Source organism: Hyaena hyaena, unplaced genomic scaffold (genome assembly GCF_003009895.1).
Source record: "Hyaena hyaena isolate Hyena2069 unplaced genomic scaffold, ASM300989v1 scaffold_287, whole genome shotgun sequence".
NCBI lineage: Eukaryota > Metazoa > Chordata > Mammalia > Carnivora > Hyaenidae > Hyaena > Hyaena hyaena.
This window is the reverse complement of record NW_024080919.1, coordinates 1,308,070-1,325,872: the sequence shown is the minus strand read 5'-3', so window position 1 is coordinate 1,325,872 and position 17,803 is coordinate 1,308,070. Positions and strand designations below refer to the sequence as shown.

General features: G+C 45.4%; 1 protein-coding gene across 1 annotated transcript in view; it reads left to right on the top strand.

The window, feature by feature from the left end:
- The window catches only part of ADHFE1 (alcohol dehydrogenase iron containing 1), a 26,864-nt gene extending 18,043 nt beyond the window's left edge, over positions 1-8,821 (top strand). Inside the window, 2 exon segments of the mRNA XM_039247008.1 lie at positions 177-336; positions 7,711-8,821. Of these exon segments, the coding sequence (XP_039102939.1) occupies positions 177-336; positions 7,711-7,794 (244 nt within the window). The 3' untranslated portion in view covers positions 7,795-8,821.
- The last annotated feature ends 8,982 nt before the right edge of the window (positions 8,822-17,803 follow it).

The window sequence follows — 17,803 nt, the reverse complement described above, 5'->3', positions numbered from 1 at the left end:
CCCCCCGGCCCCCCCAGCCCCCCCCCGGTCCCCCTGGCCCCCCCCGGCCCCCCCGGCCCCCCGCGCCCCCGGCCTCGTGCAGCGGGGCTGGCGCTGGGCCGCCTCCACGCGGGGGCTGGGGAGCCGCGGCCGAGGGCACCCCGCTGTCCCTCCACAGCCCGCACGGTGTGTCTTCCAGGGGCGGACGTCCGCGCGGCCAGGGCCGCAGACGCGGGGCCTGTTCAGGCGGACACGCTCCGGAGGCTCCTCTTCGAGCTGGACGTGGACGACGGCCTGGCCGCCGTCGGTTACTGCGAGGCCGATGTCCCCGCACCGGTGCCGGGGACGCTGCCCCAGGTAAGGGTCGCGGGGCGTCCTCACGCCCTTCCGAGGAGCACAAAGCTGCTGGACAAACATGGTGCCCGTGGGGGCCTCAGGGCAGCGGAGAACCCGGGTCCCCTCCGCGCCAGAGAGCAGCTCTGCCCTTCCCGGTGGGAGGGGCCGGCCCCCGCCTGCACGTTGTCCCACAGACCTGTGGCTTCTCGGAGCTGCTATGATGTAACTGAAAGGATCTCGTATAAAAACTCAAGGCAAACACAACCACATTTGTCTTGAAGTGTGGCAAAATTTCCCTGTGGCCACGAATATTGTTTTATATTATAAACAGTCATAAGTTCCTACTATTTTGTGAAAAATAGGCATGGCCTGAAATCAATACCATTACAAAATCACTTTTTAACGTATGTGGGAGAGTGTACATTTTATACACATACATCTGCATACATATCTGTGTCACTTTGGGTCTTATTTATTTAAATGTTGCCAAAGAATTTAAACTGAGCTGCCAACCTTTATTTGGTGGGAACATTAACAGATGCGGAGTTTCCCCACCAAGGTTCTCATGATAGGAGCCCCCCATTGGGCCTCCCTTCCCGTTTGGATCAGACACCCTTGTGCTGTAGCATCAGATCCTACTAGGCCGAGACCCTCTTCTCTGTTCTCTGCAACTCACCATAAAATAGCCAGAGCCGTGAGCCCTGAGCCATGCTCTCCACGCCCAGAGTACTCAGTTCCTCCGGTCTCAAAAGGGAAAGACATGGGTCACTTAAATACTATACGAATATGAGGGTAAGGCAATTCTGCCCAATGTTAAGGCAAGGAAGGATCTATCCTTAACTTTGAAACAGAGTTAACAGCTGGAACATCTGCCTCACACAGATTCCTGCTTTCCACAAGTAGAAGTGCTTTTCCCTAATCCCATCCTGACTAAACAAAGGCCGCACACTAGCTTCTTCCCCACTTGGCAACTGCGTAGAGTGTTGAAGGTCTCAGCACTCACGTGAGATGGCATTTGTATGGACTGGGTTAACAGACTCACATGTCCGCAGGAGGGAGCGACGGAGGTCATTGCAATAAACCAAGTGATTGAAAGCAGTAGCGAGCAGTGGGGACTTTCAGGAACTGGAAAGCCCATAATCTATCTCATTGGGTGAACATCTCTTCAGCGACGAGTTACTATCTCCAAGCAGAAATTCAGTGCCAGTGTTGGTAGAGCTTCCAGTTTAAAAAAAAATACACACGCACGCGCACACACACGCACGCGCACGCGCGCACACACATCAGCAATCTGGATGTTTGCATTGTATTCCCCATATTACCCACTGTACAAACCAAACATGGCCCACGGGCCAGGAGTTTCCTTCATTTCGACTCAGACCCAGTAGCCTCAGTTGCATCTAAAAATACAAAAGAATGAAAAAAAGAACCATCTCGAAGTGTAACTGAGCTCCTAGGCTAACTCACAAACACTTGGCTCTAACCAACAAGTCCAAGAGACTAAATGGCCAAAGAACACGACCATCCCAGTTACTTTACCCAAACCTATCGGACGGTAAGTTCCGTGAGCACAGGGACAACGTCCTAAGTCCTCTGGGAAGGTGACATTAATGGCTGGATGGTGGTAACTTTTTGAGCAGTTTCCTTACACCTAATAGGACTCAACTAATGACACGAAACCATGAACGCCTGTCCAGGGATACCAGAGCCCAAGTGGTCACCACAGTGTGAACACGGTGTTTGGCTCTTCTGGTGTGGTTCAGAGACAGTGTCCATCCTGCAAGGCAGAGGGGTGGGGAGTGTTCTGGGAACTTCTGTTTGTTCAGGAATGTGTGTCTGTCAACCTCCAGAGATGGCATCCATGATTCCCAGATGAAACTGTGTGATACTCTTGGCCATTTAATTGCCGGGGGCAATGCGTCTTCCAGCCGTCAGCACACTGGCAAGTGATTCCTGTTTACATCGTACTGTGCTCAGTCTTTTACTTTCAGAAGCTGTTCCAGATAGCAACAGATCGAAGCTAACATCTGAGGTCATCCACCAAAATAGCAAGTTAATCAGGTATCCTATTAAATGCCTCCGTGTACATGTCATACTGGGAAATCGCAGATAGCAAAGCCTTAACTAGACAGAGCTAATTTCTTACTTTCACAAAAGATGCAAGACAAATTGAATCTTTACAAGTCAAACACTTGGAGGCCAGGATTTCCTCAAGTTATATTCATAAAGCAGCCCCAACACGTATTCTGCTTTTTTTTTTTTCAACATCATGTTTCTCTGATTGGGAGAAACATAGTTAATTTTAATAAAGTAGCACTCGCTCCCTGTCGGAGCCCATGTAATTGAGTCAATGTGTTCTATACATGGAGAGGGGAGGGGAGATTCACGGAACTTTAGAAGGAATCTTAGAAATAAGCTTGTCTGTTTTGCAGATGAAGAACTACTATGGGTTTTTTGTTTGGTATTTTTGGCAGCAGTGAACATTTTATAGGAATGCTACGGCAGCTTCAGAATTTTACACGTGTGGCAGGCTAGCCTTCACTTATTAGTATCTACAGGATTTAAGGTAGTGAGAGGGATATACTGGTTGCTGCAAAGAACATTGCCAGAAAGATTATTTCTGTAGTCGACGTTTGATAAAGCTTCTTTTATGTTCAGCAAGGAGGGATCGGTTTTCTCTGGAAGGAACAGCCACGCCAGTGTTCTTGACCAAACACCACATCCCGTACTGATGGCAGCAAACAGCAGCCCTGTGTGCAGAGGCTGCTAACCGCCATTCCCAGGCGCAAGGGGAGCAGGCAAGAATAAATTAATCTTCCAAGTGGGGTTTCTGAAACCTCTGGAAAAAAACATTTACATTTCAAATCCAAACATTTCATTTCTGAGGAGAGCTGTCTACCAAAACGAGCACTTCCACTCCCTGGCAGACGGGCCAGCCGAAATGTTATTCTATGAATGTGCTAAAAGTAGTCAGGATTTGTTTCAGCGCCCATGGTAATCAGTTTTCCTTCGGTTTCACGCATCTATAAATAACAGCACTGAACACGTCTTAATTCTGAGAGTTTGACTTTTCCATGGCATAGATGATACATGGGAGGGAAAGATCACAAACACTACATCCTTGCCCCCATTTCACCAGGCATGGGGTTTTAGAAATGTGAAGGACAAGCCCGGATCACTTGGCTCCAAGTACTCCTGAGAATCCTCAACTATTTCACAAAAGATGAGCAGGGTCGCTTTAAGGGACTCTGAGCTCACCAGATAAGATTCTCTCCTGTTACAGACAGATTAATGTGGCAATAATCATCGGCCAGAGCAAATGCTAAATTTCACTTCTTGACCATGCCGCCCACTTATACGTAGGTCACCGTGAACAAGTCTCTGCCTTGCTCTGGATTCTCAAAATCCCTCAGGGTCCCTGGAGATCTGCTGCAGGGCCCGCACTCATCAGACCGTCTCCTGTCCTTCTCCTATCTGCCCATCCTTCTCCCTCCTTTTTATTTTTTAATGTTTATTTATTTTTGAGAGAGAGAGAGACAAAGCATGAGCGGGGGAGGGGCAGAGAGAGAGGGAGACACAGAATCCGAAGCAGCTCCAGGCTCTGAGCTGTCAGCACAGAGCCCGACACGGGGCTCGAACCCACAAACCCTGAGATCATGACCTGAGTCAAAGTCGGACACTTAACCGACTGAGCACCCAGGCCCCCTCTTCCTTCCTTCTTTTAATTATCTTTTTAACCATGGTAAAATATATCTAACATAAAATGTATTAATTTAACCGCTTTTAAGTGTGCAGTTCAGTGCCATTGATACATTTAGTGTTGTGCAGCCATCACTACTATCCATTTCCAGAACTTTTAAATCATTTCAAACAGAAGCTCTGCTCTATTGCTTAATGGTAAACAATAACTCCCCCTTCCCAGACTCTGATGACCTCTATTCCACGTTCTGTCTCTATGGATTTGCCTGTTGCAGGTACCTCACATTACACATTCCCACCAACAGTTAAGTCAACAGTACAGGAGGATTCCAATTTCTCCACATCTTCACCAAGATTTGTTATTTTCCGTTTTTGTATCGCTATCCTGATGGATGGGAAGTGGAAACTCATTACGGTTTTGAATTGCATTTTGCTAATAACTAAAGATTTTGAGGGGCGCCTGGGTGGCTTGGTCAGTTAAGCGTCCGACTTCAGCTCAGGTCGTGATCTCACCGTTCGTGGGTTTGAGCCCCGCGTCGGGCTCTGTGCTGACGGCTCGGAGCCGGGAGCCTGCTTTGAATTCTGTGTCTCCCTCTCTCTCTGACCCTCCGCTGCTCACACAGTCTCTCTCTCTCTCTCTCAGAAATAAATAAAACGTTTAAAAAAAAGATTTTGAGCATCTTTCCATGTGTTCATTGGCTATTTACATATCTTCACTAAAAAAAATATCTGTCCAAGTCTTTTGCCTATTTCTGAGTTGGGTTGTTCGGGGTCTTCTGCTATTGAGTTGTAGCAATTATTTATATATTCTAGATATTACTCCCTTATTAGATGTATAATCTGCAAATGCTTTTCTCATTCTGTCTTTTCAACTCTCTCGAGAGTGTCTTTTGATGCATAAAAGTTTTAAATTTGGATGTAGTCCAAGTTACCTTTTTGTTATTGCCTGTGCTTTTGATGTCATATCCAAGGGAAAATATTGCCAAATCTAATGTCGTGATTTTTTCCCCTATTTTCTCCTAAGAGTTTTAGTTTTAGCTCTTACATTTAGGTCTACATTCAGGCCTATTTTGAGTTAATTTTTTTTAATGTTTATTTATTTATTTTGAGAGAGAGTATGTGTGTGAATCCCAAGCAGGTTCACACTGTCAGCACAGAGACTGATGTAGGGCTCAGTTTCACAGATCAGGAGATCATGACCTGAGCTTAACCAACTGAGCCACCAAGGCACCCCTAGTTAATTTTTTTAATACAGGCTTCCCATTTTCATCTTCCTTTTACCTTACGAATACTTATTGAGGTCCTATTACATACCATGCATTGAACAGGGTACAGTAAGGAGAAAAATAAAGTCTCTTCCATACCTCGTGGTCCTAACATTCTAGTGAGAGAAGACGGACAGTGGGCATCTAATCACATCTCCAAATAAGATACAAACGGAGTCATTCCTGATAATGATTAATGGTATACGGAAAACCTGGGCAATGAGATAGTGCTCTCATGTGGACGGTGTGGGGGAGCTTCAGAGAGGGAGGTCACAGAAGGTTTCTGAGTCGGAGTGGAGGCAGCCACGTCAAGACCCGGGAGAAGCATTCCAGGCAGAGGGGAAAGGCCCCAAGACGGGGAAGATGAGCATTTTGTGGGGCTGAGAGGGGATGGAGGGGCTCAGTGACATGAACCGTCGGGAGAAGAGTCAGAGCGGAGGTGAGCATGAGGGCGGGACAGGGCGGCACTGGAGGCCACCGTCTTGTGGCTGCAGTGGGAGGTCATCAGAGAGCATGAAGCAGGCAATGACAGGAGCATTTACACTGGGGAAGAACACCACTCTGGCCGCTGTGTGGACAGTGGCGTCTAGGGGGCGAGGGTAGAGCAAAAGTGGAGACGGCTTTTGGCGGGGGAGTGAGGGAGACTTAGACTTGGGTTGTGGTGGGACAGGAGGTGAGGGGTGGTCGGATTTGGGATTCACTCTGGAGGTAGATCAGACAAACTTGCTGATGGATTGAACTTGTAGAGAAGGGAGAGAAAATCCAGAGGATTCCTAGGCTTTTGCCCGAGGGACTGGGTGTCACTTCTGGGATGAAGACAAGGGGAGGCGGGAGGAGTCAGCGTTCGGTCTTCAATATGTGAATTTTGAGACGTCAGTGTGTCCTGTCCCACCGTGTTCATTAAGTCATCAGATAACTGTCGGGCCCCCTTGTACTGTGTGTCAAGCACTCTGGCCGGCACTGAGCAGGAGTGAGCATAGTCCCGCCCTCACAGATCTGCCTCACCTCCCAGCTATGCTCCCAAACAAGTCCTTAAAAGAGAAGAAACTGAGGGGTGCCCAGGTAGCGTAGTCGGCTAAGCGTCCGACTCTCGCTCGGGTCACGATCTCGCGGTTCGTGGGTTCGAGCCCCGCGTCGGGCTCTGCGCTGACTGCCAGCTCGGAGCCTGGAGCCTGTTTCAGAGTCTGTGACTCCCTCTCTCTCTGACCCTCCCCTGCTCACGCTGTCTCTCTCTCTCCTAGAAATAAATAAAACATTAAAAAAATTATTTAAAATTTTAAAAAAAAAAGAAAATAAACTGAGAGACCCATGAGAATGAGACCAGAACTCTGGCATGTATCTTAATTTTTTTAATGCTCATTTTAGAGAGACTGAGAGAAAGCACGGGGGAGAGGGGCTGAGGGGGGGAGGGGAGAGAGAGTCTCAAACAGGCTCCACCCTCAGTGCAGAGCCTGGCAGGGGCTCGATCCCATCCCCCTGGGATCATGGCTGAGCCAAAATCAAGAGTTGGACACTCAACCCCTGTATCTTAATTTCATTTAGGCCCAGAAATTTGGACACAGGGTGGTCATTCTAGTATCTTTTGATCCTCTGTCCCAGTGGGATTAAGAAGGCACTGAATGCGGGAATATATAGCAATAGGATGTGCTGGCTCCTTGCTAACTCCGTTCAGTAACACTGGAGAAATTAAGCAGGTCACTGAATTCATTTGGGAAGGCAGAAATAAAACCTTAGTTAATATTAAAAAGGAGTCACTTGTTGCCTGTAGCCTAAGAGCTAAGCCCTAATGAAATCTTTTTGGATATACTTGAAATCCAAGTTGCAAAATATACAGTCTTTGAAGTCAAGGACAACCGTGTTCTAGTCTCCTTGGCAGCACATGCCGTGCCTCGGACAGCGCTCTCTGCACAGAGAACCTGCCTGGCTGCTGACCAGTGCAGTTTGGTCATCACAGGCAGTGTTCTACCCAAGGCTGGTTTGGCTCTATGCTTTGGGCAGAAGGCCATTGCCAGAACATAAGGCAAGGGTAATGGCTTTTGAAAGCTTTGTGGGAGAGGTGTCGTTCAATAGACTTCTGAACTGGAGATCGGCTAGTATAGAAATATGATTTTTTTAAGTTTATTTGAGAGGAACAGAGACAGCGTGAGGGAGGGTGGGGCAGGGAGAGAGAGAATCCCAAGCAGGCTCCTCACTGTCAGCACGGAGCCCAGTGCAGGGCCTGAACCCAACGAAACCACAAGATCACAACCTGAGCCAAAACCAAGAGATGGATGCTTCACCGAATGAGCCACCCAGGAGCCCCAAAATATGATTTTAAAGATATGACTATCATCAAGTCATTGTTTCTTATGGCCAAGTTAATTTACATATCCGAGTAGCTCCAAACTGTCTTTTCCAAGCGCCGGGTAACGCCTTTTGTTCCCTGTTTCAGGAAAGGGTAACCAAGGTTGCCCCACGGCCTCAGTCAGAAGAGGACTTGTCTGCTCTGTTTGAAGCTTCAATGAAACTGTATTAATTTTCATTCTCACTGAAAGAATTCCCTCGGGCCATCATAGTCCTGACAACGGAAACCGAGCTAGCCAGAACTTCTTTTCATCTCCACACATGGCATACCTGTTACCAGTCTGAATGTGATAATAAGTTTATCCTGCAGAAGATTCCCTAATGCGCAAAGTCAAACTACTTCCATGAAACAGTGGAGGAAGGCCCACTACGCTGGGCCTTGACCTAGACTTCAGCCTCCAGGCCCTGCCCCAAACCCCACGATTGCCGCTGCTGCGCTAGTTACAAAATGGGCAAAAGCTCAGTATCTACCAAAAATGTAAATGCACATGTCCTGTGCCCAGTAATCCCCGGTCTAGGCACGAATCCTATAGAAATGCTAGCACAGGTGCATTAAGAAAGATGGCAAAGATGTTTCTGGCAGCACTCTCTCTAATGTAAAATCTGAAAGAACCTAAATATTCATTAATAGTGTATGATAAATAAGAGTATATTAAATAATGGAATGCTATAGTGCTATCAATAGGAATGAGATAAATCTATTGGAAATATGCCCATGATATACTGCTAAGTTGGAAAAAAGCAGAACAATTATATATTTCCATAATCTGACTTTTACTTTTTAAATTATACATGAGTATTTGTCTATATATAGGGAGAAGAAGGCTACACATCAAAACAATAAAAGTTATCACTAGAGAAATGGAATTTGGGGTACAGAGAATTAATAGAAAATATTCACCTTAGATTTTATACTTCCCCTTTTTATTTTATAAACATCTGTATTGTTTGGATTTGTTATAACAAGCACATATTTCCTAATTTTAAAAGGACCAGAGAAAAGATATCACTTTATTGTTTTAGGTCAGAGTCATCTTAATTTATGAAAATACTAGTAACTAATACTTAAAGATTAAAGCAAATCCAAAGAGGTAAAATGTTAGAGACTGATCCTGTGGCAAATAAACAAATTGTTCTTTGGAGACAAACACTAACATCCTGCATGGTAATTCCCTCTTTGGAAAAATGTTTTTGGTGCTCCGAATAAATTAATTCAAAAGCAAGCACTGTTGTAGTTAATAGACTTCAGTCTTGCCAGTAGAATCTACGTAGTGTGATCACTTGCGTCTGTTATTCCCCAGCCTGCGGAAACTTCTATGGCTCATTCTGCCTCACAAAGGTTACCACACTGATGGTGTTTTTTGCTCACTGCTCAGAGCTCAAGCTTTGGCAGTCTGGACCTCAGTGCATTTGTGGATTTACTCATGTTTTAAACTGAATTGAAGTTTTAATCAAGCAAGTAATGCTACGTATAATTACATCAGGATTTTTTAAAATGGAAAAGAAATGCATTACTGCGCCATTCAACCTGCCCAGGCCCACTTCATCTGTATAAAGGTCTTTATGTCCTTGAGATCTTTTTTTTTTTAATGTTTATTTATTTTTAAGAGACAGAGACAGAGTGTGAACAGGGGAGGGGCAGAGAAAGAGGAAGACACAGAATCTGAAGCAGCTCCAGGCTCTGAGCTGTCAGCACAGAGCCCAATGCGGGGCTTGAACTCACGAACCGTGAGACCATGACCTGAGCTGAAGTCGAATTCTTTTTTTTTTTAATGTTTTTTATTTATTTCTAGGGGAGAGAGAGAGAGACAGCATGAGCAGGGGAGGGTCAGAGAGAGAGGGAGTCACAGACTCTGGAACAGGCTCCAGGCTCTGAGCTGGCAGTCAGCACAGAGCCCGACGCGGGGCTCGAACCCACGAACCGCGAGATCATGACCTGAGCGAAAGTCGGACGTTTAACCAACAAGCCACCCAGGCGCCCCTGAAGTTGAATTCTTAACCAACTGAGCCACCCAGGAGCCCCTGTCCTTGAAATCTTTTAAACATTGAAATAATGTTTATAGAGTTTTCTCTAATTATAAACGTAAAATATATTTGGCACCAAAAACCGGTAATACAGACAGAAACACAAAAGAAAGTATTTGTTCATATTGAACCATCCAAAAGATAGCTGTGTGACTGCCATCCAGAGAGGCTGGTGCGGCTCCCGGCAGATAGCCACTGTTAAAAATTTGGTTGATGTTTTTTATTATATATATGATATGTGTGCATATAGTTTTGACTTAGAAATGGTATCATTGAGGTATAGTTTTAATTCCTACCAAACATTCAAATTATTTATATCAGTGCCTAAAAGGCAAGGATAGGGCAGTACCAACAGAATTTCAGTTATACCTTGCAGACCACATCTAGCTAAAATTCCCTCCGTTTCAAAAGTATCATGGATTCTGAAAGCGGAAGCTGTGTGAACAAGGCAGAGTACAGTTAAATTATCTGCCAATCTGAGCTCGCTCAGGAAACTTTAGTAAAAGTTGCTAATGTCTCAAAATAAATTTGGCACAGCGAAAAACATGTGTCTCCCCATCAAACCCCCCCCCCAAAAAAAAGTCCAGGTAAGTTCTAGAACTCTTACATCCTACAAAGTAATGTGATATCAGAACAGCATTTGGCTAGGGGTCAAAGGCCCTGGGTTCCACTCCAGTCCCTTGGTCTGTCTTGAGTTTTACTTTCTTCAACCCAGGCCTCTTCCAGCTTGAAAATGCTATGACTAGATTTTATGTATTACTTAATCCTTAATGTGAAATTTTGAGTTTAGGAAACTTAATGTAAAATAGTTTGGGACATAAAAATGAATTCTCTATCTCTTAAATGTTCGATGCCTTCACTATCAGTAGCCAGATGTCTACATGTGACTCACCAGAAGTGTTTGGTATTCACAGTGATGATCACTGTGTAGAGGAAGGATTTAAAGGTCAAGCATGAAGACACAGATTTAGGAAGGCTCCATGTTCTTTATCTTCATACCCATCATGTTGGTCCTGAGCACTTGAGAATATGGAAAAGATGTGTTTCTTGACTTATCATCCATTAAAAGAGTCTGAGATAAGGAAGTCAGCCCGTTTCTGTAAACTGAACACTTCAGTGTTTCTGAGACGACAGTTAACGGCATTTCTCTAAGTCAAATCCTATTTTGTATTGATTCCCTTTAAAAAACCAAAAGTTGTTAAGGGTTAGTTTCATTTATTTGGGTCCATTTACTTGCGAAGGCAGGAAAATTAAAAGAATAGTATTCAAAAGTTTGTATAATATCACTTTCAGTCAGCTATCATATATGGTGGCATTTTCACTTAAAATACAGGTGCATCCCTGGGGCGCCTGGGTGGCTTAGTCGGTTGAGCGGCCGACTTTCGCTCGGGTCACGATCTCGCGGGTCGTGGGTTCGAGCCCCGCGTCGGGCTCTGTGCTGACTGCCAGCTCAGAGCCTGGAGCCTGTTTTCAGAGTCTGTGACTCCCTCTCTCTCTGACCCTCCCCTGCTCACGCTGTCTCTCTCTCTCCTAGAAATAAAAAAAAAAAAAAAAAAAAAAAACACGTGCATCCCTAACTTATCTTATGACACAGAACACTGATTTCTTTCAGTTCGCCATGTTTCTCCTTTCTGCCGAGGGCCACAAAACAGCCCGTTGCGTTCGCGCTCCTGCCCTGCATCGGGAGGGCCGAGCCGGGCTCCGCATTTTTGCAGAGCTGGGGACACAGCTGCGGGGTGTTTTCCAGCGGTCAGTGACGTAAGGCTGCCCTTGTAAAATACAGACAAGGACAGTATCAAAATAGAGAGCAGAGCTTGCTTTCCTGGCCTTTTGGCCCCGAGAAAGATCAATGGTCGTTTGGATTAGAAACTGCACCCTAACGAGGGACTGAGGCCTCCGGGGAGCGGGTGTGACAAAGGCGACTGTGCGCCTCCGGGTCACCGTTGCCCAGGCTGCTTGTCCCTGGTGCCCAGCATCCCCGCGGCCACGCAGCTGCCCAGGCCGCCCCGAGGCGCGGCGGAGGCCACCCGCACCCCGCCGCCAGCGCAGGGCCTGCGGGGGTCCCGGGGGGCCGTGCGGACGCGCAGAGTCACCGGCCGCTGCGGGGGGGGGGCCTCGCTGCCCGCGCTATTGTTGCGCGGACTTTCCAGCCACGCTACCAGCTCCCGGGACAAACGCACGCCCCCCACAAACTGCGGTAACCGTTTGCAGAGCTGTCCCCTGTGACCTCCCTCGTGAAGCTCTGCGCGAAACAGCCCCCTTTAAAGTAACTGCATTTCATTCTTTCTCACTTTAAACATCGGCTTTTTCATTTGGGTGGCTTTAATTGGTTTTCCAATTTATAAAACTGGAAAACTGATTAAAATAATCATGAGCGAAAAAGAGGAAAAAACTACCATCATGACATTACCCAAACACAGCTGCTATCGTTTCGTATATTTCCTTTCCATCTTTTTCATTTGGATGGTGTAATTTTCAGCTCTTTTCCCTTGAGAGATGACATTTTCAGTATTTTCTATGTTGCCACATAATCTTCACAATCATTATTTTTAAAAGTACACAGTGGTTTGTTGAGTAGAAATTTAATAATTTAGCCTTGTTACAGGGCATCAGGATTGCTTCCAAATTTTTGTTCCTTCCAATGACATAGCAATGAATAATGTATATTTGGCTTTTTTCATATTCTAAATTAACTTTGGGTTAATTAATCCCCAAGCTGACTTTTTATATTAGAATATGGGCATTTCCATGGCTTTTGATTCATACCGTAAAATTATTTATACTCCAGTGTTGTCTCAGCTCTGTCTCCCCTCACGCGGACGGCCAGGGCCGGGCCATTTGTGTGGACCTGTGAGAGTCACCTGTGGTCTTTTTTCTTTCGTGTCAGCATATTTTAAACAGTTCAAATGAACAGATACAGATTTAAACTTTCAAATAAAATTATGAAACTTACTTTCGTGTTACATTATTGCTTCTTAAGTGAAACTGTAGACCACCGAGTCTGCTTTGGTTGGTCACATTTTGTTTCCTTCTAGAACCCTCCATGGGCCCCTAAACCTACGGGTTTGTGTTAGTACATTCATGGTCCCCAGTTTTCCTGGCCAAGACAAAAGACCCAAGGGAGCATATAAATATCCATTTCTATGAGCCTGTTCTAGAACCACCCAGGTCTGTGAGTGCACAGACTGTTGCACTTGGAAGAGGTAACATCAACAACCGTCTCCACCAAAAATCCCTCCCGAGATCTAAGTTGCCCCTCTCATCAAAAACCTCTCAAATCGTTGCACTTACGCACACGGGTCCCATGTGGCTTTGGCAACATACTGGAGACCAAATGTGAACTGCATACCAAGCACTGCATATGAGAAAAGAATGTTTGTGAGGCAACATATAAACGGAAAGGTGTCCAAAGAAGACTACCGGGCCGGAGTGGCCACCTGGGTAAGGACAGGCTAATCTTCTTTCAGTTTTCACCTCTCCTTTAACCACTGTCTACACAATACGTAGCTTGATGCCTTGACAAAACAGTTTCCCAAAGGAGGAAGGAGACCATGGGTTTGGGGAGAGGAGGATAGGGGTTCTGCAGGTGGGGGCGATTCGGGGTGCTAAGGAATGATTAGAGGAACATGACATTTATTAGTATTTTTAAGCCAAATTATTGTCACTTTATAAATACAAATACCAACTCTTATCAAATGCAGCGGCCAATTTACTAGGGCATCTACTGGCAATAATAATAACTAAAGACAATAAGAGTTTATTTATTCAGTCATTTTCTGAGCCCTCAACCTGTTGTAGGGCCTTTATCAAGGGTTTACACGCTATGAAAGAGGCAATGCTATATCCTTTTTGCACAAATGAGGAAACTAAGACTCAAGTTATAAACAAAACAAAACAAAACCTGCCAACTTCACACAGCTAGTAAAGCGTAAAACAATCGCTTGATCCCAAGGTCATCCTGACCCTCCATTCCTAGCCACCAAGTTCACTGCCTTCCAAGTGCCTTCTGTTGTCTGAGAGCTTCTTGAATTAGCATTTAAACACTGTATACACTTGTGGACAACACAGTACCTTGAACACAGTAGGGGTCCCATAAGTATTTGTGGAATAGAGGATTCTATTTCATTAAAACGGGAAGAAGGGAAAGAAAAAAAAAGATTCTGCAAGCCTTTGACAGGTCAGAGAGAAGTTGAGTTGGCCATGCTGGTGGCCACACAGAAGAGAAATAGAGGTAACGAAACCACGTTGGGGGTGAATCCCAGCCCTGCATGTTACTGAGCAACCTTGGGTAAACACTTAGATCGTCTGAGCGCAAACTTTACCACATAGGGTTGTTATAAACATCAATAGGAAGTAACATATGCTAAGTGTCTAGAACAGTGGCTAGCCCATAGATGCTAGTTCTCTTCCCTTCCCTGAGTGCTAAGCTTACCCCAGCAGCTGACTATCAGATCACTACAGGGATGTCAGTTGGGTCCTAAGGACTTACAAACTTCCCTCAGAACAAGCATTACCTGGGCTGCTAGTTACAGGTCAGTCTTTTCCTCCTATTCCCCCAGAAATTCAAATCCTCTCAACCTGGGCTGGAAGCAGCGGTCTGTGGTTGCATCAGTTTGGTGCAGGAAAGGTAAACTGCACTTGGATCTGTTTGGCAGCCTCTTGGCACAGGTGGTACAGAAGGAGGTGGTGGGCTCAGCCTCCGGCATGCATCAGCAGCTTCTGGAGGCATGGGCCAAACGTGTTGCGGGGCTGGGTCCCCAGGGTCTGATTCAATAGGTCTGGGTGGCGAGGGAGAATCTGCTTTTCTAGCTAGTTCCCAGGTGATGCTGTTGCTCCAGGAACCACACTGGGAGAGGATTGCAATTTTCTCCCATCTAAAACTTAGCTGGCTCGGATTTCAACTGGAATTAGTTCTACCTAGTGTGTGGCAAGACCGTGAAACCCCGAGAAGGGTCAGGACAGCGCCCAGGAACTCACCTCGGGACTTCACCTGACTGGGCACCCGAGCCTGAGCGCTGGCCGGTCTCTTCCCCACCATGACTGGCTCGCCACACAGCATCTGCCTCTCGTTTCCACTTCATTTCCAAGGCTGAGACCTTTCGGGATGTGCCCATCAACGCCTGAGCAGAAAGGAGGCCCTTGCTTATGACTCTAGACTTGATGGTATTAGCTTCAACCATGATGAGACCATTAAAAAGTATATGAAGTACCAGAGCTCTGAGTTTCATTTCAGTATAATTAGTATAAAGAATGTAAATCTCCCAGCTATGAGGATACCAGACTGATAAAACTGCTCTGTCTTACTCTGTTTAAAAAACAAAATAGGGCACCTGGGTGGCTCAGTCGTTTGAGCATCTGAGTTCAGTTCAGGTCATGATCTCAGTTTGTGAGTTCAAGTCCCACATCAGGTGAGCCCTTCCTGCTTCTTTCCTTCTCTCTCTCTCTCTCTCTCTCTCTCTCTCTCTGCCCCTTGCTCACTTGCACCCTCTCTCTCTCAAAAAAAAAAAAAAAAAGGAAAAGAAAAAGAAAAATCCTGTTGGGGGTGCCTGGGTGGCTCAGTCGGTTAAGGGTCTAACTTAATTTCAGGTCTGGTCATGATCTCAGGCTCGAGAGTTTGAGCCCTGCGTCTGGCTCTGTGCTAATAGTGTGGAGCCTCCTTGGGATTTTCTCTTTCTCTCTCTCTCTCTCATTCTCTTTCTCTCTCAAAATAAATCCATAAACTTTTAAAAAAGTTATGTTGTTAAAAGCTTCCATTTTAACGGGAAAGGGGATGTTGAGAGAGTGAAGGCAGACATGGCAGTGCATGCAACTATTGGTAAAGTAGCTCCTTGGTACAAATTAGAATTAAACGTGTTTCAAGGCCACTCCCATCCAGTTAGAAAAGACAAGCCAGCGGCCTTGCTGCTCGCTCAGAGGCGCCGCAGGGCTCCCCGTTCTGGCTCTTCTTGCCGACATTGACACGAGTTGGTGACCACATGCCCTTACTGATCCTAACAAATAGACCTGCCACTTATGTCACCAGCAACACATGGTTTTATTTGGGAACAGCAGGAATCGTGATCAAGGATAAGCAAACTACTGCGAAACCAGAAGCAAGTAGGCAGAACAAAGGAGAAGGAGGAGGCTGGGAGGCCAGTTACTAACAAAGCCCATTGGGGTGAACCAGGAGTTTAAAATATGGTGGCTTTTCATTGGCTGAGTTGTGACCGTCGCTCACTGGCCGGCTCTCTCTTCCCAGCTGGGCCAGTCGCGTCCAGGGCAAGACCTGGCTGCTCCCGGGGCCTGCAGCTGACAGGTGGTGGGGCCCTCGAGCGCCCCCTGCTGGGCTCCGACTCCACGCTAAACAAGGTCTCCTGTTTTCACACCCTTGATAAAGGGTTTCAGATGAGCTCACCAGAAATGAGCACGAGCAGGGAAGGCGATCATGCTCCTGAAACACCAAAAGCTATAGATTTAATTTTTTTGACTTAAAATTGAGTAGAAAAAGATATCCCCTGACTTTGTAGAGGGAGAGAGATGGAGAGGCTCTCACATCATCATGGATTGCCCCCTGTGTCCCAGTCTGACCAATAGGAAGAATATTCTTTCGCTAGCTTGGATTCTAAGCCTTCCCTGACTGAACGGTCTCCCCAGAATTCATATATTAAAGCGCCAACTCCCTCAGCATGTGACTGTATCTGAAGGTAGGGCCTATGAAAAGGTATCAGATTAAAAGGAGTCATACGTGTGGCCTTTAATCCAGTCTGACTGGGGTCCTTAGAAGAGGAAATTTGGACACAAAAGAAATAGCAGAGATGCGTGCACACAGAAGAAAGACCAGCCTATCTCAACAACAACTCCTACTGTGCCTGTAGTAGGAATTGCATGAACCCTATTGATAATTCAGGAAGAGCTGACATCTTTAGTATACTGATTCTTCCAGTCCACAAACGCAATATGCTTCTCTACTTATTTACGTCAGCATTTCATTTAATCAGTCAACATTTGTCATTTTTAGGGCATAGTTCCTAGGCATGTTCTGTTACTTTTATACCTAAGTATTTCATTTCCTTTACATCAATTATAAATGGTGTGTTTTAAAATTTCTGTTTCTACATGTTCATCATTGGTATACAGATCTGTGATTGATTTTTTTGCATGTTTCTCTTATATCCTACAACACTGCTGAACTCACTCATTAGTTCTAGAAGTTTGGGGGTTTTGTTTGTTTGTTTGTTTTTTGTGGATTCCTTGAGATTTTCTACATAGGCAATTATGCCATCTGCAAATAGGGATGGCTTTATTTCTTCATTGTTAATAAGTATGCCTTTTTTATGCTGTTCTTGCTTAATATTGCACTGGCTAGAACTTCCAGTTCTATGTTGAATAAGAGGAGTGAGAACAGACATCCTTGCCTTGGTCCCGATCCTAGGGGAGAAGCATCCAGACTTTATTACTGTCAGGTTAGCTGTAGAGTTTTATAGGTGCTTTTTACAAACTGAAAGAATCTCTTATCTTTGAAAAATAATATAATAACATGGTAGCTTTTATTATTTTCTGATGTTTATGCTTGATAATTTATTGGAGTTAGGTTATTTTTGTAATTAATAGACAAAGCATTCTTTCCCATTTCTGTTATAATCCTGTTAAGGTACCCTTGCAGGTATTATAATTTCCATTTTCAGAGAAACCTTTTAGAGATTTCTTTCAGACAGACTCCAGGGGCGCCTGGGCAGTTCAGTTGGTTAGGCAACCGACTCTTGATTTCGGCTCAAGCCATGATCTCACAGTGTGAGCTGGAGCCCCTCCCCTAGTTGGGCTCCACACTGGCAGTGTAGAGCCTGCTTACGATTCTTTCTCTCTCTCTCTCTGCCCCTTCCACCCTCAAAATAAATAAATAAACTTTTAAAAAAACAGGGACTCCAAGGGGTAAATTGTCTTGTCCAAACTTACGTGCAAATTAGTAGCATTACACTAAGTCCCAGGGAACTAGTTCAATAGTTCCCTATAAACCTAATATCGTTCCCTGTAAACATAATATTGACAACATGGTTGACCCCTTATGTGCCAGGCACTGTAAGTGCTTTAGGTGCTATGTCATTTAGTTGCTCAAAACAGCCCGATGACGTATATATTGCTATTATCCCCATTTTACAGATGATAATATCAAGCCTCAG